The sequence below is a fragment of the Oncorhynchus masou genome, unplaced genomic scaffold (genome assembly GCF_036934945.1).
Source record: "Oncorhynchus masou masou isolate Uvic2021 unplaced genomic scaffold, UVic_Omas_1.1 unplaced_scaffold_1607, whole genome shotgun sequence".
Taxonomy (NCBI): Eukaryota; Metazoa; Chordata; class Actinopteri; order Salmoniformes; family Salmonidae; genus Oncorhynchus; species Oncorhynchus masou.
Window position 1 is genome coordinate 1,504 of NW_027006161.1, and position 26,300 is coordinate 27,803.

The following is a 26,300-nucleotide window of genomic DNA, read 5'->3' on the forward strand; positions in this document are numbered from 1 at the left end:
ATCAGCAGACATTTGACTTCAGATTCTAGTAGGGTGAGGCCGGGTGCTGCAGACTTTCTAGTGCCCGCACCAATCCGTTGATATATATGTTGTAGAAGGTGAGGCTTAAGCTGCGTCCCTGTCTCACCAAACTCTCTCTCTCTCCCACTGCATGTTGTGCAGTATTAATATAATGGACTGACATATTGAACACATGAGGGCGCTGTCGAGGCAGTAGATGAGTTGTTACCGGTATTAATAGCTGTAGACGTTTCAGATATGCAACACTATCAGGTGTAAAAAATAAAATCTCAAGTGCCTTAAATGTAACATTTAGAAACACATTTAGCCTAGATTTAAAACAAAAACACGTTCCTATGGCTTGTGATACAAATTATATTATATTTGTTGAATGTTTACTTTTCCAAAATTAGGCCTACTGAATTTATAGTCTGGGCCCTATAGGCGATCTATCAAAAATCACAAATTAGAAGCACATTTAACCATACTTTCCCACTGGATGTTAAAGTGTTTTACAAAACATGTCCACCTAAGTGGTAATATTGCACCACCTCAGAACCCGGGTGCATCTCTGTCCTCGCGCCTCTAGTTTACCTGCCATCCTTGCATATATTATGCAAATGAGCAGGTGCGGCTGGTGCCTATCCAAGGAGCAAGGATGCTGCTCCGGAATAACCCGAATGGAAAAAGAGAGAGAAGGAGAGGAAATCTGTGAGGAGGAAATTATCCACATGGTATCAGAAAAAATGTATCGATGGTGCAGCTAAATTCCATTTTACCTGGCGGGGGAGAAAGCGATTCCACTGACCGTGGGTTGTATGAATCACGAATGGATCCTAATTTAATTTTCAGCAGGAAAAGATTTTTGCATTTTTTATCGTTCTATTTTATTCTAATTTATCAAGGTAAATCCCGTGTTCATTTTAGTGGCTTAGCCTCCTGTCCTACTCTTTGAATAATCTACATAGACTATTCATGTTTATATATTTTGTTTTATTTGTGGTCATTTTTTTTCTCTCAGTTTCTTACCATTTAATCATTAATTTGCAAGTTTTTTTTCAGGAATACAACTAGCCAAATGTTTTCAATTTCATAGATGCAGAATATTGTAATGCACTTTTATGGACGCTATATTTGCGCACCTGTTATATGTGTAGAACTGTACCTACTTTTATCGGTGATTTTTCTCACATTCTGATATTCTGATGTCGTATTATCGATTTACTCAGAAAGGTTTTTATTTGACCTTTTAATAATTTCGATCACCCATCACTTCCATTTATTGTTTTACTCATTTATTTCAGCGCACATTTCGTGGGGCATAGACGCAGTGAATATAACAAACTGGCATGATAAGTGAGTTTCATAAATCATGTATAATTAATTTGTAAAATAATGTGTTATTATTATTATGTTATAATTAAAAAAAACAATGAAGACGTTGTTACACTGTCATTTTGAGATGGTTTTCATTGCGAATGTATTGAGTGTTGTGTTTATTGTCTGAGTTGTAGTCACACAGTAGACATTTTCAGCCTCGGATTCTGTTGATGTCAGAGAAAAGGTCCTAGTCTTTTTGCGCCGCGGTTCTTTTTCCTGACCAACACAAGTGCTGATTACCTTCTAGGAACAAACCTTTCCTTGTTCTCTCTTTCTCCCAACAGCAAAAGCAGCAGTATAATGCTGGCGAAATGGGATACCGCTTCCCAAAGAGGACAGGTAGGAGAGCGGAGCCGCTGTTTTGAAACGCAGCATTGATAGAGCACGTTAAATATGTCAGGCACAGACACCAGAAATCACAACTAATGACCCTCAGCTTTTCATTCACAGAAAAATACAGAAATTATACCTGGATATCTTTCAGTACATAAAGACCCCAACCAAGCTCGTTTTGTAGTGTCTGTGCATTAGATTAAATTGGAGGAAATATGTACAAATATTTTTCTATGTGTATTACCGTTTTTTAATATAAAGTACATTTTATTTATGTTGTAACATTACTAGTTTACCTAGTCATATGGTCAAGTAGAACAAAATGCATGCAATTTGTACATGATCTGTACACTTCATTAGAGTCACAAGATGTCTTACCCATATCTACAAACTACTCCCATTAGATAACATGTTCCATAACAGTGTTTCTCTGTGAAAAACCATAGTTTAGGTTAGTAAACAATGTAGAAAACTCACACTAGCTGGGGTCACGCAGTTTAGTTCTCATACTGTCCCTTGGTCCTAATGACCATTTATTTTCAATCCTAACTCAGCTACATCCCAAGAGCCCAACGTGCAACAGTTCTATCTGTTCTATAATCTGTAGTTCCTGTTCTAACAAGCAATGTCTCAGTTTGATGACATCACGTGTTCCATAATTGAGCTGCAACATGATAACTGCATGTTGTTGAGAGTCACTACAAGGAGACAGATACATCTGCTTTTGTACGATCAGTAATTCTCACTCAGCTCTCTGTTCACAATGAGGCTCCTAATAATCAATGCTTAATAATGCAAACGCAGCTCAGCGAGCCCCTCCCCCTCCTCTCTCCTCTCCTCCCTCCTCTCTCCTCTCTCCTCTCTCCTCTCTGTGCCTTTGTCCCTGGTCTGGTCTGGTCTGGGAGATGAAAGCAGAGGTTGGAGGGCTCAGGTGTCCGGGCTGGGGATGAGGCGAGGTAGAAGCTGGGGATAGGGTAGAAGTGGATGCTGGGGCTGGGGATAGGGCTGAGGTGGAGGTGGAGTCTGGGGCTGGGGATAGGGCTGAGGTGGAGGTGGAGTCTGGGGCTGGGGATAGGGATAGGGTGGAGTCTGGGGCTGGGGATAGGGCTGAGGTGGAGGTGGAGTCTGGGGCTGGGGATAGGGATGGGGTGGAGGTGGAGTCTGGGGATAGGGTAGAAGTGGAGGCTGGGGATAGGGATAGGGCTGAGGTGGAGGTGGAGTCTGGGGCTGGGGATAGGGATAGGGCTGAGGTGGAGGTGGAGTCTGGGGCTGGGGATAGGGTAGAAGTGGAGGCTGGGGATAGGGATAGGGCTGAGGTGGAGGTGGAGGTGGAGTCTGGGGCTGGGGATAGGGATGGGGTGGATGCTGGGGCTGGGGATAGGGCTGAGGTGGAGGTGGAGTCTGGGGCTGGGGATGGGGTGGAGGTGGAGGTGGAGGTGGAGTCTGGGGCTGGGGATAGGGATGAGGTGGAGGTGGAGGTGGAGTCTGGGGCTGGGGATAGGGATAGGGTGGAGTCCGGGGCTGGGGATAGGGATGAGGTGGAGGTGGAGGTGGAGTCTGGGGCTGGGGATAGGGATGAGGTGGAGGTGGAGGTGGAGTCTGGGGCTGGGGATAGGGATGAGGTGGAGGTGGAGGTGGAGTCTGGGGCTGGGGATAGGGATAGGGTGGAGTCCGGGGCTGGGGTCAGGGATGAGGTGGAGGTGGAGGTGGAGTCTGGGGCTGGGGATAGGGATGGGGTGGAGGTGGAGTCTGGGGCTGGGGATAGGGATGGGGTGGAGGTGGAGTCTGGGGCTGGGGATAGGGATGAGGTGGAGGTGGAGGTGGAGTCTGGGGCTGGGGATAGGGATGAGGTGGAGGTGGAGTCTGGGGCTGGGGATAGGGATGAGGTGGAGGTGGAGTCTGGGGCTGGGGATAGGGATGGGGTGGAGGTGGAGTCTGGGGCTGGGGATAGGGATGGGGTGGATGCTGGGGCTGGGGATAGGGATGGGGTGGATGCTGGGGCTGGGGATAGGGATGGGGTGGATGCTGGGGCTGGGGATAGGGATGGGGTGGATGCTGGGGCTGGGGATAGGGATGGGGTGGATGCTGGGGCTGGGGATAGGGCTGAGGTGGAGGTGGAGTCTGGGGCTGGGGATAGGGATGAGGTGGAGGTGGAGTCTGGGGCTGGGGATAGGGCTGAGGTGGAGGTGGAGTCTGGGGCTGGGGATAGGGATGGGGTGGAGATGGAGTCTGGGGCTGGGGATAGGGATGAGGTGGAGGTGGAGTCTGGGGCTGGGGATAGGGATGAGGTGGAGGTGGAGTCTGGGGCTGGGGATAGGGATGAGGTGGAGGTGGAGTCTGGGGCTGGGGATAGGGATGAGGTGGAGGTGGAGTCTGGGGCTGGGGATAGGGATGAGGGTGGAGGTGGAGTCTGGGGCTGGGGATAGGGCTGAGGTGGAGGTGGAGTCTGGGGCTGGGGATAGGGATGAGGTGGAGGTGGAGGTGGAGTCTGGGGCTGGGGATAGGGATGAGGTGGAGGTGGAGTCTGGGGCTGGGGATAGGGATGAGGTGGAGGTGGAGTCTGGGGCTGGGGATAGGGATAGGGTGGAGTCTGGGGCTGGGGATAGGGATGAGGTGGAGGTGGAGGTGGAGTCTGGGGCTGGGGATAGGGATGAGGTGGAGGTGGAGGTGGAGTCTGGGGCTGGGGATAGGGATGAGGTGGAGGTGGAGGTGGAGTCTGGGGCTGGGGATAGGGATAGGGTGGAGTCCGGGGCTGGGGATAGGGATGAGGTGGAGGTGGAGGTGGAGTCTGGGGCTGGGGATAGGGATGAGGTGGAGGTGGAGGTGGAGTCTGGGGCTGGGGATAGGGATGAGGTGGAGGTGAAGGTGGAGTCTGGGGCTGGGGATAGGGATAGGGTGGAGTCCGGGGCTGGGGTCAGGGATGAGGTGGAGGTGGAGGTGGAGTCTGGGGCTGGGGATAGGGATGGGGTGGAGGTGGAGTCTGGGGCTGGGGATAGGGATGGGGTGGAGGTGGAGTCTGGGGCTGGGGATAGGGATGAGGTGGAGGTGGAGGTGGAGTCTGGGGCTGGGGATAGGGATGAGGTGGAGGTGGAGTCTGGGGCTGGGGATAGGGATGAGGTGGAGGTGGAGTCTGGGGCTGGGGATAGGGATGGGGTGGAGGTGGAGTCTGGGGCTGGGGATAGGGATGAGGTGGAGGTGGAGTCTGGGGCTGGGGATAGGGATGAGGTGGAGGTGGAGTCTGGGGCTGGGGATAGGGATGGGGTGGATGCTGGGGCTGGGGATAGGGCTGAGGTGGAGGTGGAGTCTGGGGCTGGGGATGGGGTGGAGGTGGAGTCTGAGGCTGGGGATAGGGCTGAGGTGGATGCTGGGGCTGGGGATAGGGATGGGGTGGATGCTGGGGCTGGGGATAGGGATGGGGTGGATGCTGGGGCTGGGGATAGGGATGGGGTGGATGCTGGGGCTGGGGATAGGGATGGGGTGGATGCTGGGGCTGGGGATAGGGATGAGGTGGAGGTGGAGTCTGGGGCTGGGGATAGGGCTGAGGTGGTGGTGGAGTCTGGGGCTGGGGATAGGGATGGGGTGGAGATGGAGTCTGGGGCTGGGGATAGGGATGAGGTGGAGGTGGAGTCTGGGGCTGGGGATAGTGATGTGGTGGAGGTGGAGTCTGGGGCTGGGGATAGGGATGAGGTGGAGGTGGAGTCTGGGGCTGGGGATAGGGCTGAGGTGGGTTGGAGTCTGGGGCTAGGGATGGGGTGGAGATGGAGTCTGGGGCTGGGGATAGGGATGAGGTGGAGGTGGAGTCTGGGGCTGGGGATAGGGATGAGGTGGAGGTGGAGTCTGGGGCTGGGGATAGGGCTGAGGTGGAGGTGGAGTCTGGGGCTGGGGATAGGGATGGGGTGGAGATGGAGTCTGGGGCTGGGGATAGGGATGAGGTGGAGGTGGAGTCTGGGGCTGGGGATAGGGATGAGGTGGAGGTGGAGTCTGGGGCTGGGGATAGGGATGAGGTGGAGGTGGAGTCCGGGGCTGGGGATAGGGATGTGGTGGAGAGGGAGTCTGGGGCTGGGGATAGGGATGAGGTGGAGGTGGAGTCTGGGGCTGGGGATAGGGATGAGGTGGAGGTGGAGTCTGGGGCTGGGGATAGGGATGAGGTGGAGGTGGAGTCTGGGGCTGGGGATAGGGATGAGGTGGAGGTGGAGTCTGGGGCTGGGGATAGGGATGAGGTGGAGGTGGAGTCTGGGGCTGGGGATAGGGCTGAGGTGGAGGTGGAGTCTGGGGCTGGGGTTAGGGATGAGGTGGAGGTGGAGGTGGAGTCTGGGGCTGGGGATAGGGATGAGGTGGAGGTGGAGTCTGGGGCTGGGGATAGGGATGAGGTGGAGGTGGAGTCTGGGGCTGGGGATAGGGATAGGGTGGAGTCTGGGGCTGGGGATAGGGATGAGGTGGAGGTGGAGGTGGAGTCTGGGGCTGGGGATAGGGATGAGGTGGAGGTGGAGGTGGAGTCTGGGGCTGGGGATAGGGATGAGGTGGAGGTGGAGGTGGAGTCTGGGGCTGGGGATAGGGATAGGGTGGAGTCCGGGGCTGGGGATAGGGATGAGGTGGAGGTGGAGGTGGAGTCGGGCTGGGGATAGGGATGAGGTGGAGGTGGAGGTGGAGTCTGGGGCTGGGGATAGGGATGGGGTGGAGGTGGAGTCTGGGGCTGGGGATAGGGATGAGGTGGAGGTGGAGGTGGAGTCTGGGGCTGGGGATAGGGATAGGGTGGAGTCCGGGGCTGGGGATAGGGATGAGGTGGAGGTGGAGGTGGAGTCTGGGGCTGGGGATAGGGATGGGGTGGAGGTGGAGTCTGGGGCTGGGGATAGGGATGGGGTGGAGGTGGAGTCTGGGGCTGGGGATAGGGATGAGGTGGAGGTGGAGTCTGGGGCTGGGGATAGGGATGAGGTGGAGGTGGAGTCTGGGGCTGGGGATAGGGATGAGGTGGAGGTGGAGTCTGGGGCTGGGGATAGGGATGGGGTGGAGGTGGAGTCTGGGGCTGGGGATAGGGATGAGGTGGAGGTGGAGTCTGGGGCTGGGGATAGGGATGAGGTGGAGGTGGAGTCTGGGGCTGGGGATAGGGATGAGGTGGAGGTGGAGTCTGGGGCTGGGGATAGGGATGAGGTGGAGGTGGAGTCTGGGGCTGGGGATAGGGCTGAGGTGGAGGTGGAGTCTGGGGCTGGGGTTAGGGATGAGGTGGAGGTGGAGGTGGAGTCTGGGGCTGGGGATAGGGATGAGGTGGAGGTGGAGTCTGGGGCTGGGGATAGGGATGAGGTGGAGGTGGAGTCTGGGGCTGGGGATAGGGATAGGGTGGAGTCTGGGGCTGGGGATAGGGATGAGGTGGAGGTGGAGGTGGAGTCTGGGGCTGGGGATAGGGATGAGGTGGAGGTGGAGGTGGAGTCTGGGGCTGGGGATAGGGATGAGGTGGAGGTGGAGGTGGAGTCTGGGGCTGGGGATAGGGATAGGGTGGAGTCCGGGGCTGGGGATAGGGATGAGGTGGAGGTGGAGGTGGAGTCTGGGGCTGGGGATAGGGATGAGGTGGAGGTGGAGGTGGAGTCTGGGGCTGGGGATAGGGATGGGGTGGAGGTGGAGTCTGGGGCTGGGGATAGGGATGAGGTGGAGGTGGAGGTGGAGTCTGGGGCTGGGGATAGGGATAGGGTGGAGTCCGGGGCTGGGGATAGGGATGAGAGTGGAGGTGGAGTCTGGGGCTGGGGATAGGGATGGGGTGGAGGTGGAGTCTGGGGCTGGGGATAGGGATGGGGTGGAGGTGGAGTCTGGGGCTGGGGATAGGGATGAGGTGGAGGTGGAGTCTGGGGCTGGGGATAGGGATGAGGTGGAGGTGGAGTCTGGGGCTGGGGATAGGGATGAGGTGGAGGTGGAGTCTGGGGCTGGGGATAGGGATGGGGTGGAGGTGGAGTCTGGGGCTGGGGATAGGGATGAGGTGGAGGTGGAGTCTGGGGCTGGGGATAGGGATGAGGTGGAGGTGGAGTCTGGGGCTGGGGATAGGGATAGGGTGGAGTCTGGGGCTGGGGATAGGGATGAGGTGGATGCTGGGGCTGTGGCTGGGTAGAAGATGGGGATGGGGTAGAGGTGGAGGTGGAGGCTGGGTAGAAGATGGGGATGGAGTAGAGGTGGAGGTGGAGGCTGGGTAGAAGATGGGGTTGGGGTAGAGGTGGAGGCTGGGTAGAAGATGGGGATGGGGTAGAGGTGGAGGCTGGGTAGAAGATGGGGATGGGGTAGAGGTGGAGGCTGGGTAGAAGATGGGGTTGGGGTAGAGGTGGAGGCTGGGTAGAAGATGGGGATGGGGTAGAGGTGGAGGCTGGGTAGAAGATGGTGTTGGGGTAGAGATGGAGGCTGGGTAGAAGATGGGGATGGGGTAGAGGTGGAGGCTGGGGCTGGGGACAGGGTAGAGGTGGAGGCTGGGGCTGGGGACAGGGTAGAGGTGGAGGCGGGGGACAGGGTAGAGGTGGAGGCAGGGGACAGGGTAGAGGTGGAGGCTGGGGCTGAGGCTGGTTAGAAGTGTGAAAATACTTTAAAGTACTACTTACTGTAAGTCATTTTTTGGAGTATCTATACTTCTTACTATATTTATATTTTTGACAACTTTTACTTTTACTTCACTACATACCTAAAAAGAAATAATGCACTTTTACTCCATTCATTTTCCCTGACACCCAAAAGTACTCTTTACATTTTGAATGGCTATTATGCCGTCTGGTTTGCTTAATAGAAGATATATGAAATTATTTATATTTTTACTTTAATTTTAATACTCAAGTATATTTTAGCAATTACATTTACTTTTGATACTTAATAATACTTAAAACCAAATACTATATTTACTTTTAACTCAAGTATTACAATTGGGTACTTATTCCACCACTGCATATCATTTGACCATTGCTCACTTCAAATAGCCTCTGAACAGCTCTTTTGTTGTCCATAAGAGTGTAGTGTGTTGTGGATGACAGTTCTCTTCTCTCACCTCTCGTCATGACGATTCTGCTACCTGAAATTCTGTAACTCTTTATCATATCATTGTAGATGATTGATTTGAAGCCAACATTCTCTCAGTAGAGAAGGGCTTCTACACATTCTAGAATTATTCTACCTGAAATTCTCTAACTCTTTATCATATCATTGTAGATGATTGATTTGAAGCCAACATTCTATCAGTAGAAGGGCTTCTACACATTCTAGAATTATTCTACCTGAAATTCTCTAACTCTTTATCAAATCACTCCAGACTCTGATTTGGCACCAACGTAGCCTACTGTAAATCTTAGAGGAATTTTGTGAAACCAAAACATACGATTGTACGATAAAACGTTTCGATGTCAAACATTTAATCAACTCAGTATTAAATCTGTCACCTGAGAGCATGGCTATTCGTTATTAAACTCAGGAAACTTTAACACTGTTAATTAAAGCGAATCAGTTTCTGTTACAAAGAGCTTAGTTTTGGTTTTCTGGGAATGATCCATTCTTCACTCTCTCAAACACAGATGAGACTCTCCATGTGTAAATGATAACATGTAATATATTTGGTCAGGACTAGACTCTTTCAAACAGCTCCTGAGTCTGGCGAGCAGGACTCTGGTCAAGTCAGGACAGGCTCATACAGCTGCTGAGTCTGGCGAGCAGGACTCTGGTCAAGTCAGGACAGGCTCATACAGCTGCTGAGTCTGGCGAGCAGGACTCTCGTCAAGTCAGGACAGGCTCATACAGCTGCTGAGTCTGGCGAGCAGGACTCTGGTCAAGTCAGGACAGGCTCATACAGCTGCTGAGTCTGGCGAGCAGGACTCTGGTCAAGTCAGGACAGGCTCATACAGCTGCTGAGTCTGGCGAGCAGGACTCTGGTCAAGTCAGGACAGGCTCATACAGCTGCTGAGTCTGGCGAGCATGACTCTGGTCAAGTCAGGACAGGCTCATACAGCTGCTGAGTCTGGCGAGCAGGACTCTGGTCAAGTCAGGACAGGCTCATACAGCTGCTGAGTCTGGCGAGCAGGACTCTGGTCAAGTCAGGACAGGCTCATACAGCTGCTGAGTCTGGCGAGCAGGACTCTGGTCAAGTCAGGACAGGCTCATACAGCTGCTGAGTCTGGCGAGCAGGACTCTGGTCAAGTCAGGACAGGCTCATACAGCTGCTGAGTCTGGCGAGCAGGACTCTGGTCAAGTCAGGACAGGCTCATACAGCTGCTGAGTCTGGCGAGCATGACTCTGGTCAAGTCAGGACAGGCTCATACAGCTGCTGAGTCTGGCGAGCATGACTCTGGTCAAGTCAGGACAGGCTCATACAGCTGCTGAGTCTGGCGAGCAGGACTCTGGTCAAGTCAGGACAGGCTCATACAGCTGCTGAGTCTGGCGAGCATGACTCTGGTCAAGTCAGGACAGGCTCATACAGCTGCTGAGTCTGGCGAGCAGGACTCTGGTCAAGTCAGGACAGGCTCATACAGCTATAGGATTAAATGATTGTCTCTTCTGAGTGCACGTTGCAGATAATTCTATTGTATTTAATTGTTCTTTCTTTTCAAATCTTTCCCCAAAGGAACTTCATAGAACAGCAGATACATTAGCAACCAATGCATCACTAGCCAACACGTCAACCAACATCTCCTCAGTTCACTCATCTTCATCCAACTCTTCGTCCGTCAACCAATCACCCGTCAAGTCATCTTCAGTTGGCAGATCTTCAGTCCACTACTTCAACACAACTGTAGTCGATTCATCTTCAGACTCAAAGGAAGCACTGAGGTCATCAGTAGGTCTGCGTAGGCCAACAGGTAGGCCACTGTATGTTAGGTGGGAAAAGCCATTTATGGACAGAAGTGATTGTGTAAACGACCCCGTAGGATGTTTGAATCTAAATGTGCAAGGTTAACATCCCTCTCCCAAACTTCCCATCGTTTCCAAGAACAATTACCCCCTCTGTCTGGCCTGAGTCATCTCTCTACAACAGACACTAAGAGAGGTGAGGCGGAGCCCCTTTTGTCCAGCCCAGCTTAGTCTAAGGGGGTCTTTAATGAGTACGTCTATAATACGGCTGGGTTAACAGGTTAACAGGGTCAGGTCCTACCACCACTCTCCATCTGTCCCTCTTTCCCTCCCTCCTCAGACCACATATGTTGCCAGGGCAAGATGAGATGAGGAGCTGCAGCTATAGGTGCTAGCCACTCAGGCTTAGCTCTGAGATAAAGGTCAGGTAGAGGAAGAACTGATATAAAGGTCAGGTAGATGCAGAACTGACCTAAAGGTCAGGTAGAAGAAGAACTGACCTAAAGGTCAGGTAGAGGAAGAACTGATGTAAAGGTCAGGTAGAAGAAGAACTGATGTAAAGGTCAGGTAGATGCAGAACTGACCTAAAGGTCAGGTAGAAGAAGAACTGATATAAAGGTCAGGTAGAAGAAGAACTGATGTAAAGGTCAGGTAGAGGAAGAACTGACCTAAAGGTCAGGTAGAAGAAGAACTGATGTAAAGGTCAGGTAGAAGAAGAACTGATGTAAAGGTCAGGTAGAAGAAGAACTGATATAAAGGTCAGGTAGAAGAAGAACTGATGTAAAGGTCAGGTAGAAGAAGAACTGATATAAAGGTCAGGTAGATGCAGCTGATGTAAAGGTCAGGTAGAAGAAGAACTGATGTAATGGTCAGGTAGATGCAGCTGATGTAAAGGTCAGGTAGAAGAAGAACTGATGTAAAGGTCAGGTAGAAGAAGAACTGATGTAAAGGTCAGGTAGATGCAGAACTGACCTAAAGGTCAGGTAGAAGAAGAACTGATGTAAAGGTCAGGTAGAAGAAGAACTGAGATAAAGGTCAGGTAGAAGAAGAACTGATGTAAAGGTCAGGTAGAAGAAGAACTGATGTAAAGGTCAGGTAGAAGAAGAACTGACCTAAAGGTCAGGTAGAAGAAGAACTGATGTAAAGGTCAGGTAGAAGAAGAACTGATATAAAGGTCAGGTAGATGCAGAACTGATGTAAAGGTCAGGTAGAAGAAGAACTGATGTAAAGGTCAGGTAGAAGAAGAACTGATGTAAAGGTCAGGTAGAAGAAGAACTGATGTAAAGGTCAGGTAGAAGAAGAAGAAGGAGAAGAAGAGAAGGAGAAAGGGATGAACGGAGGGGGAGGGAGGAAGGTGGAGGTGGGGACTTTCTCCAAAGCTGCCGTCATGGGGCGGAAGGGTGGCCTAGTGGTTAGAGCGTTGGACGAGTAACCGGAAGGTTGCAAGTTCAAACCCCCAAGCTGACAAGGTACAAATCTGTCGTTCTGCCCCTGAACAGGCAGTTAACCCACTGTTCCTAGGCCGTCATTGAAAATAAGAATTTGTTCTTTAACTGACTGGTTAAATAAAGGTAAAATAAAAATGGAAAGTTGTGACTTTCCAGGTATTTGATCTTGAACAGGCAACACAGCCTCTGGCACAGCACAACGCTGGTTTCAGTCTACTGTGGGATTGTTTAAATATTTGGTTAAGAAGGGCTTTATATTGCTATCATTAGAGAATTCATCAAATAATCTTCAATATCTTCATGGAAATAAAAACTCTCTGTAGAGTTAGTGTATTTGGTTTATAAAGGTGGATAACTTCTGTATGATACTGAATGTGATTGTGTTTCAGATCCCTGTTCGTTTCCTTGTCTGAATGGAGGTCAGTGTGTCCATCCTGAGTCATGTGACTGCAGTTTATACCAAGCTACTGGAACACGATGCCAAACAGGTTAACAGTCTCCTATCCAGAGCTTCATCTGGAGTAGGGTACAGATGGTTGAAGTGAGGGATGACAGACAGGTTAACAGTCTCCTATCCAGAGCTTCATCTGGAGTAGGGTACAGATGGTTGAAGTGAGGGATGACAGACAGCATTCATTGGGAATTGTATGGACTGTTGTACCAACACATTACCCATTCACCCTCCAACTGTCTGTCTGTCTGTCTGTCTGTCTGTCTGTCTGTCTGTCTGTCTGTCTGTCTGTCTGTCTGTCTGCCTGCCTGCCTGCCTGCCTGCCTGCCTGCCTGCCTGCCTGCCTGCCTGTCTGTCTGTCTGCCTGCCTGCCTGCCTGCCTGCCTGCCTGCCTGCCTGCCTGCCTGCCTGCCTGCCTGTCTGTCTGTCTGTCTGTCTGTCTGTCTGTCTGCCTGCCTGCCTGCCTGCCTGCCTGCCTGCCTGCCTGCCTGCCTGCCTGTCTGTCTGTCTGCCTGTCTGTCTGTCTGTCTGTCTGTCCAGTTCCTAACCCAGGATTTGAGAGGGAGATGGCGTGTCGGTCGTGGGGCCAGTATAACTACGAGACGTTTGATGGGCTGTACTATCACTTTCCTGGGAGATGTACCTATACTCTGCTGAGAGACTGTGAAGACACCAGCCAGGCCAGCATCCTCATACAGGTAATGCCGCTGCATGTTAACCAGCATAGAGCAGGGCTCTCAGTAGCATATCACAGATCCATATCTGGTCTAGTAGGTGTATAAACAATACAGGGTTGGAAAGGAAAGTGGGGACTATGATTTGATATGGAAGGCTCAACTTGGCTTTAAAGGAAATGTGGGGACCATAACTTGATATGGAAGGCTCAACTTGGCTTTAAAGGAAAAGTGGGGACTATGATTTGATATGGAAGGCTCACCTTGGCTTTAAAGGAAAGTGGGGACTATGATTTGATATGGAAGGCTCACCTTGGCTTTAAAGGAAAGTGGGGACTATGATTTGATATGGAAGGCTCAACTTGGCTTTAAAGGAAAGTGGGGACTATGATTTGATATGGAAGGCTCAACTTGGCTTTAAAGGAAAGTGGGGACTATGATTTGATATGGAAGGCTCAACTTGGCTTTAAAGGAAAGTGGGGACTATGACTTGATATGGAAGGCTCAACTTGGCTTTAAAGGAAAGTGGGGACTATGATTTGATATGGAAGGCTCAACTTGGCTTTAAAGGAAAGTGGGGACTATTGATATGATAGGCTCAACTTGGGCTTCAACAGTGAGTGCTTTGTATGAAATAAAACAATTCGATTTTCAATTCTTATTGACTGAAATGCTGAATATCAGTGATTTTATTCATCATCGGCTAGCAAGGATTTCCACTCCCCATGAGTATCATTTCCCAGAGCTGCTCTTCATCTCACAGTGTTTCTAAGGGTTGTCCGTTCTCAGGACAGTCTTATGGTAGAAGAGTACAGTCTTGGCCTCAGGGTAATATTTGCTCTGAAGATTAACTGAAAGCCATCTCATTACTGGACTAATTTATGTCAATTACCGTTAGGCTACTGCAATTACCCACAATGCATCTCAACCGTCCGCAACAAACCTCGACTTTGTTCCTAAAAAACAAGCTGAGTAACCGAGAGGAAGTCGCTCCAGGAGAAAACTAGAAAACTAGAATAAGGAACAACTGTACCTGGAACTTCCTTTGACTTCCAGCTGCGTTCTGCTTTGTGGGCATATGGAGTCCCCCCCGGGGGCACAATGGTGTATCCATCCAATCCACTCATTATTTATTCATAGTAGGAAACAGGGACTGGTCTCCCCCTCAGGGGGCTCCTGGTACATTTTGTTCACATGATTTGGGAATGCCCAGGGGTTTTACGTTTCTGGAGTTGTGGTATGTGGGGGTGGAGGGGGTGGGTGTGTGGGGGGGTTGGGGGGGGGGTGTGGGGGTTGGGGGGTGTGGGGGGACTGTTGGTCTTGTTCGGTCTGGTCACTTGTTTCTTGGTTCATGTTTTGTATGGTAGCGATGTCTTTGATCTAAATGTCTCTGTATTTTATTGATGGCATTTCCTTATTTGTTATTATCAACTAACTAACTAAAATGTTTTATAAATGAATAAATAGTGTATTCTGTTGATTTTACAGGTCCACAATGACCCAGACTGCCGCTCGTCTCCCTACTCCTGCACGCGGTCAGTTAGTCTCTTCCTGCCCTGGGAAGGAGAGATCAGGTTGCACAGGTCCAAAGTTACCTTCAAGGGACAGAGGTAATCGATTGAGTTGATCGACTGATTGATTGGCTGAGTGATTGATTACAGGTTTGTTTAATAAATGTTTTATAAGCAGATGTAAAATAAGATCTGAGAAAGGTGTTAAAATGAAGTGCTCTCCGTTGTGACATCACAATGTGTTGTAAGTGAGTCTGGTCTCCGTTGTGACATCACAATGTGTTGTAGTGAGTCTGGTCTCCGTTGTGACATCACAATGTGTTGTAGTGAGTCTGGTCTCCGTTGTGACATCACAATGCGTTGTAGTGAGTCTGGTCTCCGTTGTGACATCACAATGCGTTGTAGTGAGTCTGGTCTCCGTTGTGACATCACAATGCGTTGTAGTGAGTCTGGTCTCCGTTGTGACATCACAATGCGTTGTAGTGAGTCTGGTCTCCGTTGTGACATCACAATGCGTTGTAGTGAGTCTGGTCTCCGTTGTGACATCACAATGCGTTGTAGTGAGTCTGGTCTCCGTTGTGACTATCACAATGTGTTGTAGTGAGTCTGGTCTCCGTTGTGACATCACAATGTGTTGTAGTGAGTCTGGTCTCCGTTGTGACATCACAATGTGTTGTAGTGAGTCTGGTCTCCGTTGTGACATCACAATGTGTTGTAGTGAGTCTGGTCTCCGTTGTGACATCACAATGCATTGTAGTGAGTCTGGTCCCCGTTGTGACATCACAATGTGTTGTAGTGAGTCTGGTCTCCGTTGTGACATCACAATGTGTTGTAGTGAGTCTGGTCTCCGTTGTGACATCACAATGCGTTGTAGTGAGTCTGGTCTCCGTTGTGACATCACAATGTGTTGTAGTGAGTCTGGTCTCTGTTGTGACATCACAATGTGTTGTAGTGAGTCTGGTCTCCGTTGTGACATCACAATGTGTTGTAATGAGTCTAGTCTCTGTTGTGACATCACAATGTGTTGTAGTGAGTCTGGTCTCTGTTGTGACATCACAATGTGTTGTAGTGAGTCTGGTCTCCGTTGTGACATCACAATGTGTTGTAGTGAGTCTGGTCTCCGTTGTGACATCACAATGTGTTGTAGTGAGTCTGGTCTCCGTTGTGACATCACAATGTGTTGTAGTGAGTCTGGTCTCCGTTGTGACATCACAATGTGTTGTAGTGAGTCTGGTCTCCAGACAACATATTGAGGTCTTGTCTCTGTGTTTTTACTGAGTCTGGTCTCGGACAACGAGGTCTCGTAATTTCTTGCCGAGTCCAACCGGAGCCACCGGATTGAAAATCATATAATTACCAGCTCTCATTCAGTCGGCCCATAAAACCTCTTCGCCATGGCCAAATATCCACACTCCTTTCATGACACAATATCTCATCGACTATTGAAACCTGCCTGGGCATTCTACTTTACTCATAACATTACTGTCCTTCACTGTTGTTGACAAATATCCTCAAACATTGTGGCGGTGGTCAGAATGTCCTTGATTTGCTGGTCGATAAGACATTGTTTCACAGCTCTATTTAGTAGGGGGGGTGGAACCTATTTAGGGGGTGGAACCTACTTAAGTCTTTTCATCTGTTATAGACCTGTTTCAAATCAAATTAAATCAGTGGGTTAGTGATAATGTGTAGAGTGTCTCTCTGTTTGTCCTCAGCATCCATTTCATCACCATTCGGAATATCTAAAGAGTCCATTTGTTCTTCTGAAATATGACCACAGTAATACTGGACATTTTGAGATCTTGATATCATGATGATTTGACACATTTACAACCGTGGTCTTGAAATTGGACTTGCATCGTTCTTGACTTGTGTTACAATAATGCTGGTACGAACTCGAACCCAGATGCAGTGAAATGCAGCCAGCAGAGATAAGGGTACATCCAGATCTTTGACTTCAAGTCTTGACGGAAAACAAAAGCACAAGACTAAACAAAACACGAAACTTAACAGATGCAGGACAACAGAGGAATCTAAATAGCAAGGCACCCAGGTGAACAGAGAAGGTAATTAAACCACAGGTGAAACCAATACGTAATGATCAGGGTAACCGTGGAAACTAGAAAACAAGGTAACCAATCAAATCGAACAGAAACTGTGACAACTTGGTCTCGGACCCCTCACCCCCCTCCCTGTCTTGGTCTTGACCCGAACTGAAAGAGAGGTAGTGGGTGTGCAGTCTTTCAGGTGTCCAACTCCTGGTCTGTCTCAACTAATTGAGGTCCAGAATAAGAGTGAATGAAAGACCTACAATCGTGGCCAAACGTTTTGAGAATGACACAAAAATACATTTTCACAAATCTGCTGCCTCCGTTTGTATGATGGCAATTTGCATAAACTCCAGAATGTTATGAAGTGTGATCAGATGAATTGCAATTAATTGCAAAGTCCCTCTTTGCCATGCAAATGAACTGAATCCCCCAAAAAACATTTCCACTGCATTTCAGCCCTGCCACAAAAGGACCAGCTGACATGATGCCATTGACGAGGACAAGGCTGGAGAGCACTCTATCATTCTGATTCAGTTCGAATAACAGACTGGAAGCTTTAAAAGAGGGTGGTGCTTGTTCTTCCTCTGTCAATCATGGTTACCTGCAAGGAAACACGTGCCGTCATCATTGCTTTGCACAAAAAGGGCTTCACAGGCAAGGATATTGCTGCCTGTAAGATTGCACCTAAATCAACCATTTATCAGATCATCAAGAACTTCAAGGAGAGCGGTTCAATTGTTGTGAAGAAGGCTTCAGGGCGCCCAAGAAAATCCAGCAAGTGCCAGGACCGTCTCCTAAATTTGATTCAGCTGCGGGATCGGGGCACCACCAGTACATAACTTGCTCAGGAATGGCAGCAGGCAGGGGTGAGTACATCTGCACACACAGTGAGGCGAAGACTTTTGGAGGATGGCCTGGTGTCAGGAAGGGCAGCAAAGAAGCCACTTCTCTCCAGGAAAAACATCAGGGACAGACTGATATTCTGCAAAAGGTACAGGGATTGGACTGCTGAGGACTGGGGTAAAGTCATTCTCTCTGATGAATCCCTTTTCCCATTGTTTGCGGCATCTGCCAACAGTAAAGCATCCTGAGACCAATCATGTGTGGGGTTGCTTCTCAGCCAAGGGAGTGGGCTCACTCACAATTTTGCCTAAGAACACAGCCATGAATAAAGAATGGTAGCAACGCATCCTCCGAGAGCAACTTCTCCCAACCGTCCTGGAACAGTTTGGTGACAAACAATGCCCTTTCCAGCATGATGGAGCACCTCGCTATGAGGTAAAAGTGATAACTAAGTGTCTCAGGGAACAAATCATCGATATTTTGGGTCCATGGCCAGGAAACTCCCCAAACCTTAATCCCATTGAGATCTTGTGGTCAATCATCAAGAGGCGGGTGGACAAACAAAACCCCACAAGTTCTGACAAACTCCAAACATTGATTTTGTAAGAATGGGCTGCCATCAGTCAGGATGTGGCCCAGAAGTGAATTGACAGCATGCCAGGGTGGATTGCAGAGGTCTTGAAAAAGAAGGGTCAACACTGAAAGTATTGACTCTATGCATCAACTTCATGTAATTGTCAATAAAAGCCTTTGACACTTATGAAATGCTTTTAATTATACTTCAGTATTCCATAGTAACATCTGACAAAAATATCTAAAGACACTGAAACAGAAAATCTTGTGAAAATTAATATTTGTGTCATTCTCAAAACTTTTGGCCACGACTGTACACACTTAGAGAACCCTGGTTGACTGATTTGACCTCTCCTCTCCTCCTCCTCCTCCTCCCATCCTCCCATCCTCCTCCTTCTCTCCTCCCTCCCATCCTCCTCTCCTCCTTCTCTCTTCGTCCTCCTCTCCACCTCCTCCCGTCCCTCCTCTCCTCCTCCCATCCTTCTCTCCTCCTCCCGTCCCTCCTCTCCACCTCCTCCTCTCCTCCTCCCCCTCCTTATCTCCTCCTCTCCTCCTTCTCTCCTCCTCCCATCCTCCTCTCCTCCTTCTCTCATCCTCTCCTCCCATCCTCCTCTCCTCCTTCTCTCCTCCTCCCATACTCCTCTCCTCCTTCTCTCCTCCTCCTCTCCTCCTCTCCTCCTTCTCTCCTCCTCCTGTCCTCCTTCTCCTCCCGTCCTCCTCTCATCCTTTTCTCCTCCTCCCGTCTTTCTCTCCTCCTCCCGTCCTCCTCTCCACCTCCTCCCGGACCTCCTCCCCCTCCCCTCCTCCTCCTCCCATCCTTCTCTCCTCATCCCGTCCTCCTCTCCTCCTCCTCTCCTCCTCCCCTCCTCCCATCCTTCTCTCCTCCTTCTGTCCTCCTCTCCTCCTCCCCTCCTCCCATCCTTCTCTCCTCCTTCTGTCCCCCTCTCCTCCTCTCCTCCCGTCCTCCTTCTCTCCTCTTCCCGCCCTCCTCACCTCCTCCCATCCTCCTCTCCTCCTTCTCTCCTTCTCCCACCATGCAGTGTTCAGCTGCCTCACCACATCCATGACGTGGAGCTGGAGAGGATCTCCCGCTATGTCTTGGTGACCCAGCAACATGGCTTCACCCTGGCCTGGGACGGACACAGTGGCTCTGTCTACATCAAGCTGAGCCCAGAGTGGGTGGGCAGGACCTGCGGTCTCTGTGGCAACTTCAACGCAGACGTACAGGATGACCTGAAGACCAGCTACGGTAAGAACAGAGAAAGAGAGAACAGTAGAGGATGACCTAAAGACCAGCTACGGAGGAACAGAGAAAGAGAGAATAGTAGAGGATGACCTAAAGACCAGCTACGGTAAGAACAGAGAAAGAGAGAACTGTAGAGGAGGGACTGATGACCAGCTATGGTAAGAACAGAGAAAGAGAGAACAGTAGAGGAGGGACTGAAGACCAGTTACGGTAAGAACAGAGAAAGAGAGAACAGTAGAGGGGGGACTGAAGACCAGCTACGGTAAGAACAGAGAAAGAGAGAACAGTAGAGGAGGGACTGAAGACCAGCTACGGTAAGAACAGAGAAAGAGAGAACAGTAGAGGATGGACTGATGACCAGCTACGGTAAAAAAAAGAGAAAGAGAGAACAGTAGAGGATGGACTGATGACCAGCTACGGTAAGAACAGAGAAAGAGAGAACAGTAGAGGAGGGACTGAAGACCAGCTACGGTAAGAACAGAGAATGAGAGAACAGTAGAGGGGGGACTGAAGACCAGCTACGGTAAGAACAGAGAAAGAGAGAACAGTAGAGGAGGGACTGAAGACCAGCTACGGTAAGAACAGAGAAAGAGAGGACAGTAGAGGATGACCTAAAGACCAGCTACGGTAAGAACAGAGAAAGAGAGAACAGTAGAGGAGGGACTGAAGACCAGCTACGATAAGAACAGAGAAAGAGAGAACAGTAGAGGATGACCTAAAGACCAGCTACGGTAAGAACAGAGAAAGAGAGAACAGTAGAGGATGACCTAAAGACCAGCTACGGTAAGAACAGAGAAAGAGAGAACAGTAGAGGATGACCTAAAGACCAGCTATGGTAAGAACAGAGAATGAGAGAACAGTAGAGGGGGGACTGAAGACCAGCTACGGTAAGAACAGAGAAAGAGAGAACAGTAGAGGAGGGACTAAAGACCAGCTACGGTAAGAACAGAGAAAGAGAGAACAGTAGAGGATGACCTAAAGACCAGCTACGGTAAGAACAGAGAAAGAGAGAACAGTAGAGGAGGGACTGAAGACCAGCTACGGTAAGAACAGAGAAAGAGAGAACAGTAGAGGAGGGACTGAAGACCAGCTACGGTAAGAACAGAGAAAGAGAGAACAGTAGAGGAGGGACTGAAGACCAGCTACGAAGAACAGAGAAAGAGAGGACAGTAGAGGATGACCTAAAGACCAGCTACGGTAAGAACAGAGAAAGAGAGAACAGTAGAGGAGGGACTGAAGACCAGCTACGATAAGAACAGAGAAAGAGAGAACAGTAGAGGATGACCTAAAGACCAGCTACGGTAAGAACAGAGAAAGAGAGAACAGTAGAGGAGGGACTGAAGACCAGCTACGGTAAGAACAGAGAAAGAGAGGACAGTAGAGGATGACCTAAAGACCAGCTACGGTAAGAACAGAGAAAGAGAGAACAGTAGAGGAGGGACTGAAGACCAGCTACGATAAGAACAGAGAAAGAGAGAACAGTAGAGGATGACCTAAAGACCAGCTACGGTAAGAACAGAGAAAGAGAGAACTGTAGAGGATGACCTAAAGACCAGCTACGGTAAGAACAGAGAAAGAGAGAACAGTAGAGGATGACCTAAAGACCAGCTACGGTAAGAACAGAGAAAGAGAGGACAGTAGAGGATGACCTAAAGACCAGCTACGATAAGAACAGAGAAAGAGAGAACAATAGAGGAAGGACTGAAGACCAGCTACGGTAAGAACAGAGGAAGAGAGAACAGTAGAGGAGGGACTGAAGACCAGCTATGGTAAGAACAGAGAAAGAGAGAACAGTAGAGGAGGGACTGAAGACCAGCTACGGTAAGAACAGAGAAAGAGAGGACAGTAGAGGATGACCTAAAGACCAGCTACGGTAAGAACAGAGAAAGAGAGAACAGTAGAGGAGGGACTGAAGACCAGCTATGGTAAGAACAGAGAAAGAGAGAACAGTAGAGGAGGGACTGAAGACCAGCTACGGTAAGAACAGAGAAAGAGAGAACAGTAGAGGAGGGACTGAAGACCAGCTACGTTAAGAACAGAGAAAGAGAGAACTGTAGAGGAGGGACTGATGACCAGCTATGGTAAGAACAGAGAAAGAGAGAACAGTAGAGGAGGGACTGAAGACCAGCTACGGTAAGAACAGAGAAAGAGAGAACAGTAGAGGAGGGACTGAAGACCAGCTACGGTAAGAACAGAGAAAGAGAGAACAGTAGAGGATGACCTAAAGACCAGCTACGGTAAGAACAGAGAAAGAGAGAACAGTAGAGGAGGGACTGAAGACCAGCTACGGTAAGAACAGAGAAAGAGAGAACAGTAGAGGAGGGACTGAAGACCAGCTACGGTAAGAACAGAGAAAGAGTCACAGGTCAGATCCAGTAATGGTGGCCCCTCCCTCTGTAAAGCTCACAGGGGTGCAGGCTTTTGCTCCATCTCAGCTGTAACACACCTGATTCAGCTGATCAACGTCCCGAAGAGCACCTTACTGCTACAATCAGGTGGTCAAGGTCCTGAAGAGCACCTTACTGCTACAATCAGGTGGTCAAGGTCCTGAAGAGCACCTTACTGCTACAATCAGGTGGTCAATGCCCTGAAGAGCACATTACTGCTACAATCAGGTGGTCAAGGTCCTGAAGAGCACCTTACTGCTACAATCAGGTGGTCAAGGTCCTGACGAGCACCTTACTGCTACAATCAGGTGGTCAAGGTACTGAAGAGCACCTTACTGCTACAATCAGGTGGTCAAGGTCCTGACGAGCACCTTACTGCTACAATCAGGTGGTCAAGGGCCTGAAGAGCACCTTACTGCTACAATCAGGTGGTCAAGGCCCTGAAGAGCACCTTACTGCTACAATCAGGTGGTCAAGGCCCTGAAGAGCACCTTACTGCTACAATCAGGTGGTCAAGGTACTGACGAGCACCTTACTGCTACAATCAGGTGGTCAAGGCCCTGAAGAGCACATTACTGCTACAATCAGGTGGTCAAGGGCCTGAAGAGCACCTTACTGCTACAATCAGGTGGTCAAGGGCCTGAAGAGCACCTTACTGCTACAATCAGGTGGTCAAGGTCCTGAAGAGCACATTACTGCTACAATCAGGTGGTCAAGGTACTGACGAGCACCTTACTGCTACAATCAGGTGGTCAAGGCCCTGAAGAGCACCTTACTGCTACAATCAGGTGGTCAAGGCCCTGAAGAGCACATTACTGCTACAATCAGTTGGTCAAGGCCCTGAAGAGCACCTTACTGCTACAATCAGGTGGTCAAGGCCCTGAAGAGCACATTACTGCTACAATCAGGTGGTCAAGGCCCTGAAGAGCACATTACTGCTACAATCAGGTGGTCAAGGCCCTGAAGAGCACCTTACTGCTACAATCAGGTGGTCAAGGCCCTGAAGAGCACCTTACTTACAATCAGGTGGTCAAGGTACTGACAACCTCACAATCAGGTGGTCAAGGCCCTGAAGAGCACATTACTGCACCAGGTGGTCAAGGGCCTGAAGAGCACCTACTGCTACAATCAGGTGGTCAAGGGCCTGAAGAGCACCTTACTGCTACAATCAGGTGGTCAAGGTCCCGAAGAGCACCTTACTGCTACAATCAGGTGGTCAAGGTCCCGCACCTACTGCTACAATCAGGTGGTCAAGGTCCTGACGAGCACCTTACTGCTACAATCAGGTGGTCAAGGCCCTGAAGAGCACCTTACTGCTACAATCAGGTGGTCAAGGTCCTGAAGAGCACCTTACTGCTACAATCAAGTGGTCAAGGTACTGACGAGCACCTTACTGCTACAATCAGGTGGTCAAGGCCCTGAAGAGCACCTTACTGCTACAATCAGGTGGTCAAGGTCCTGAAGAGCACCTTACTGCTACAATCAGGTGGTCAAGGTACTGAAGAGCACCTTACTGCTACAATCAGGTGTTCAAGGCCCTGAAGAGCACCTTACTGCTACAATCAGGTGGTCAAGGTCCTGAAGAGCACCTTACTGCTACAATCAGGTGGTCAAGGCCCTGAAGAGCACCTTACTGCTACAATCAGGTGATCAAGGTCCTGACGAGCACCTTACTGCTACAATCAGGTGATCAAGGCCCTGAAGAGCACCTTACTGCTACAATCAGGTGGTCAAGGCCCTGAAGAGCACCTTACTGCTACAATCAGGTGGTCAAGGTACTGACGAGCACCTTACTGCTACAATCAGGTGGTCAAGGTACTGACGAGCACCTTACTGCTACCATCAGGTGGTCAAGGTCCCGAAGAGCACCTTACTGCTACCATCAGGTGGTCAAGGTCCTGAAGAGCACCTTACTGCTACAATCAAGTGGTCAAGGTACTGACGAGCACCTTACTGCTACAATCAGGTGGTCAAGGTCCTGACGAGCACCTTACTGCTACAATCAGGTGGTCAAGGTCCCGAAGAGCACCTTACTGCTACAATCAGGTGGTCAAGGTCCCGAAGAGCACCTTACTGCTACAATCAGGTGGTCAAGGTACTGAAGAGCACCTTACTGCTACAATCAGGTGATCAAGGCCCTGAAGAGCACCTTACTGCTACAATCAGGTGGTCAAGGCCCTGAAGAGCACCTTACTGCTACAATCAGGTGGTCAAGGTCCCGAAGAGCACCTTACTGCTACAATCAGGTGATCAAGGCCCTGAAGAGCACCTTACTGCTACAATCAGGTGGTCAAGGCCCTGAAGAGCACCTTACTGCTACAATCAGGTGGTCAAGGCCCTGACGAGCACCTTACTGCTACAATCAGGTGGTCAAGGCCCTGAAGAGCACCTTACTGCTACAATCAGGTGGTCAAGGTCCCGAAGAGCACCTTACTGCTACAATCAGGTGGTCAAGGCCCTGAAGAGCACCTTACTGCTACAATCAGGTGGTCAAGGCCCTGAAGAGCACCTTACTGCTACAATCAGGTGGTCAAGGTCCTGAGGAGCACCTTACTGCTACAATCAGGTGGTCAAAGTCCTGAAGAGCACCTTACTGCTACAATCAGGTGATCAAGGCCCTGAAGAGCACCTTACTGCTACAATCAGGTGGTCAAGGTCCTGAAGAGCACATTACTGCTACAATCAGGTGGTCAAAGTCCTGAAGAGCACCTTACTGCTACAATCAGGTTGTCAAGGCCCTGAAGAGCACCTTACTGCTACAATCAGGTGGTCAAGGTCCTGAAGAGCACCTTACTGCTACAATCAGGTGGTCAAGGCCCTGAAGAGCACCTTACTGCTACAATCAGGTGGTCAAGGTCCTGAAGAGCACCTTACTGCTACAATCAGGTGGTCAAGGTCCTGAAGAGCACCTTACTGCTACAATCAGGTTGTCAAGGTCCTGACGAGCACCTTACTGCTACAATCAGGTGATCAAGGCCCTGAAGAGCACCTTACTGCTACAATCAGGTGATCAAGGTACTGACGAGCACCTTACTGCTACAATCAGGTGATCAAGGCCCTGAAGAGCACCTTACTGCTACAATCAGGTGATCAAGGTACTGACGAGCACCTTACTGCTACAATCAGGTGATCAAGGCCCTGAAGAGCACATTACTGCTACAATCAGGTGATCAAGGTACTGACGAGCACATTACTGCTACAATCAGGTTGTCAAGGCCCTGAAGAGCACCTTACTGCTACAATCAGGTGTGTTAGAAGTAGGGCTGGAACAACATCTTGTCGCGGTGGTAATGTTCTGCTGTGCTCCGCCTGTCTCCCCATACAGGTGTGGTGACGGAGGACCTGTCCATGTTTGGGAACAGCTGGGTGGAGGAGGAGCTTCACCAGGCCAGGTGTCCCATGGTGCCCTTCATGTTCCCCTCGCCCTGCGCCTCACGTGACCCACACATACTACTGGTGAGTAACCCTGACCCACACATACTACTGGTGAGTAACCCTGACCCGCACATACTACTGGTGAGTAACCCTGACCCACACACACTACTAGTGAGTAACCCTGACCCTCACATACTACTGGTGAGTAACCCTGACCCGCACATACTACTGGTGAGTAACCCTGACCCACACATACTACTGGTGAGTAACCCTGACCCGCACATACTACTGGTGAGTAACCCTGACCCGCACATACTACTGGTGAGTAACCCTGACCCGCACATACTACTGGTGAGTAACCCTGACCCGCACATACTACTGGTGAGTAACCCTGACCCGCACATACTACTGGTGAGTAACCCTGACCCGCACATACTACTGGTGAGTAACCCTGACCCGCACATACTACTGGTGAGTAACCCTGACCCGCACATACTACTGGTGAGTAACCCTGACCCACACACACTACTAGTGAGTAACCCTGACCCTCACATACTACTGGTGAGTAACCCTGACCCACACATACTACTGGTGAGTAACCCTGACCCGCACATACTACTGGTGAGTAACCCTGACCCGCACATACTACTGGTGAGTAACCCTGACCCTCACATACTAATGGTGAGTAACCCTGACCCGCACATACTACTGGTGAGTAACCCTGACCTGCACATACTACTGGTGAGTAACCCTGACCCACACATACTACTGGTGAGTAACCCTGACCCGCACATACTACTGGTGAGTAACCCTGACCCACACATACTACTGGTGAGTAACCCTGACCCACACATACTACTGGTGAGTAACCCTGACCCGCACATACTACTGGTGAGTAACCCTGACCCACACATACTACTGGTGAGTAACCCTGACCCACACATACTACTGGTGAGTAACCCTGACCCACACATACTACTGGTGAGTAACCCTGACCCTCACATACTACTGGTGAGTAACCCTGACCCGCACATACTACTGGTGAGTAACCCTGACCCACACATACTACTGGTGAGTAACCCTGACCCTCACATACTACTGGTGAGTAACCCTGACCCACACATACTACTGGTGAGTAACCCTGACCCACACATACTACTGGTGAGTAACCCTGACCCTCACATACTACTGGTGAGTAACCCTGACCCACACATACTACTGGTGAGTAA

The 26,300-nt window shown here is 50.1% G+C and overlaps 1 protein-coding gene across 1 annotated transcript in view; it reads left to right on the top strand.

The window, feature by feature from the left end:
• Positions 1–1,680: 1,680 nt before the first annotated feature.
• LOC135531501 (otogelin-like) overlaps positions 1,681–26,300 on the top strand; it is a gene marked incomplete at its 3' end in the record, with an annotated part of 128,424 nt that continues 103,804 nt past the window's right edge. The window contains 7 exon segments of the mRNA XM_064959530.1: positions 1,681–1,719; positions 10,286–10,520; positions 12,350–12,448; positions 12,952–13,109; positions 14,574–14,695; positions 19,104–19,312; positions 25,022–25,152. Of these exon segments, the coding sequence (XP_064815602.1) occupies positions 1,681–1,719; positions 10,286–10,520; positions 12,350–12,448; positions 12,952–13,109; positions 14,574–14,695; positions 19,104–19,312; positions 25,022–25,152 (993 nt within the window).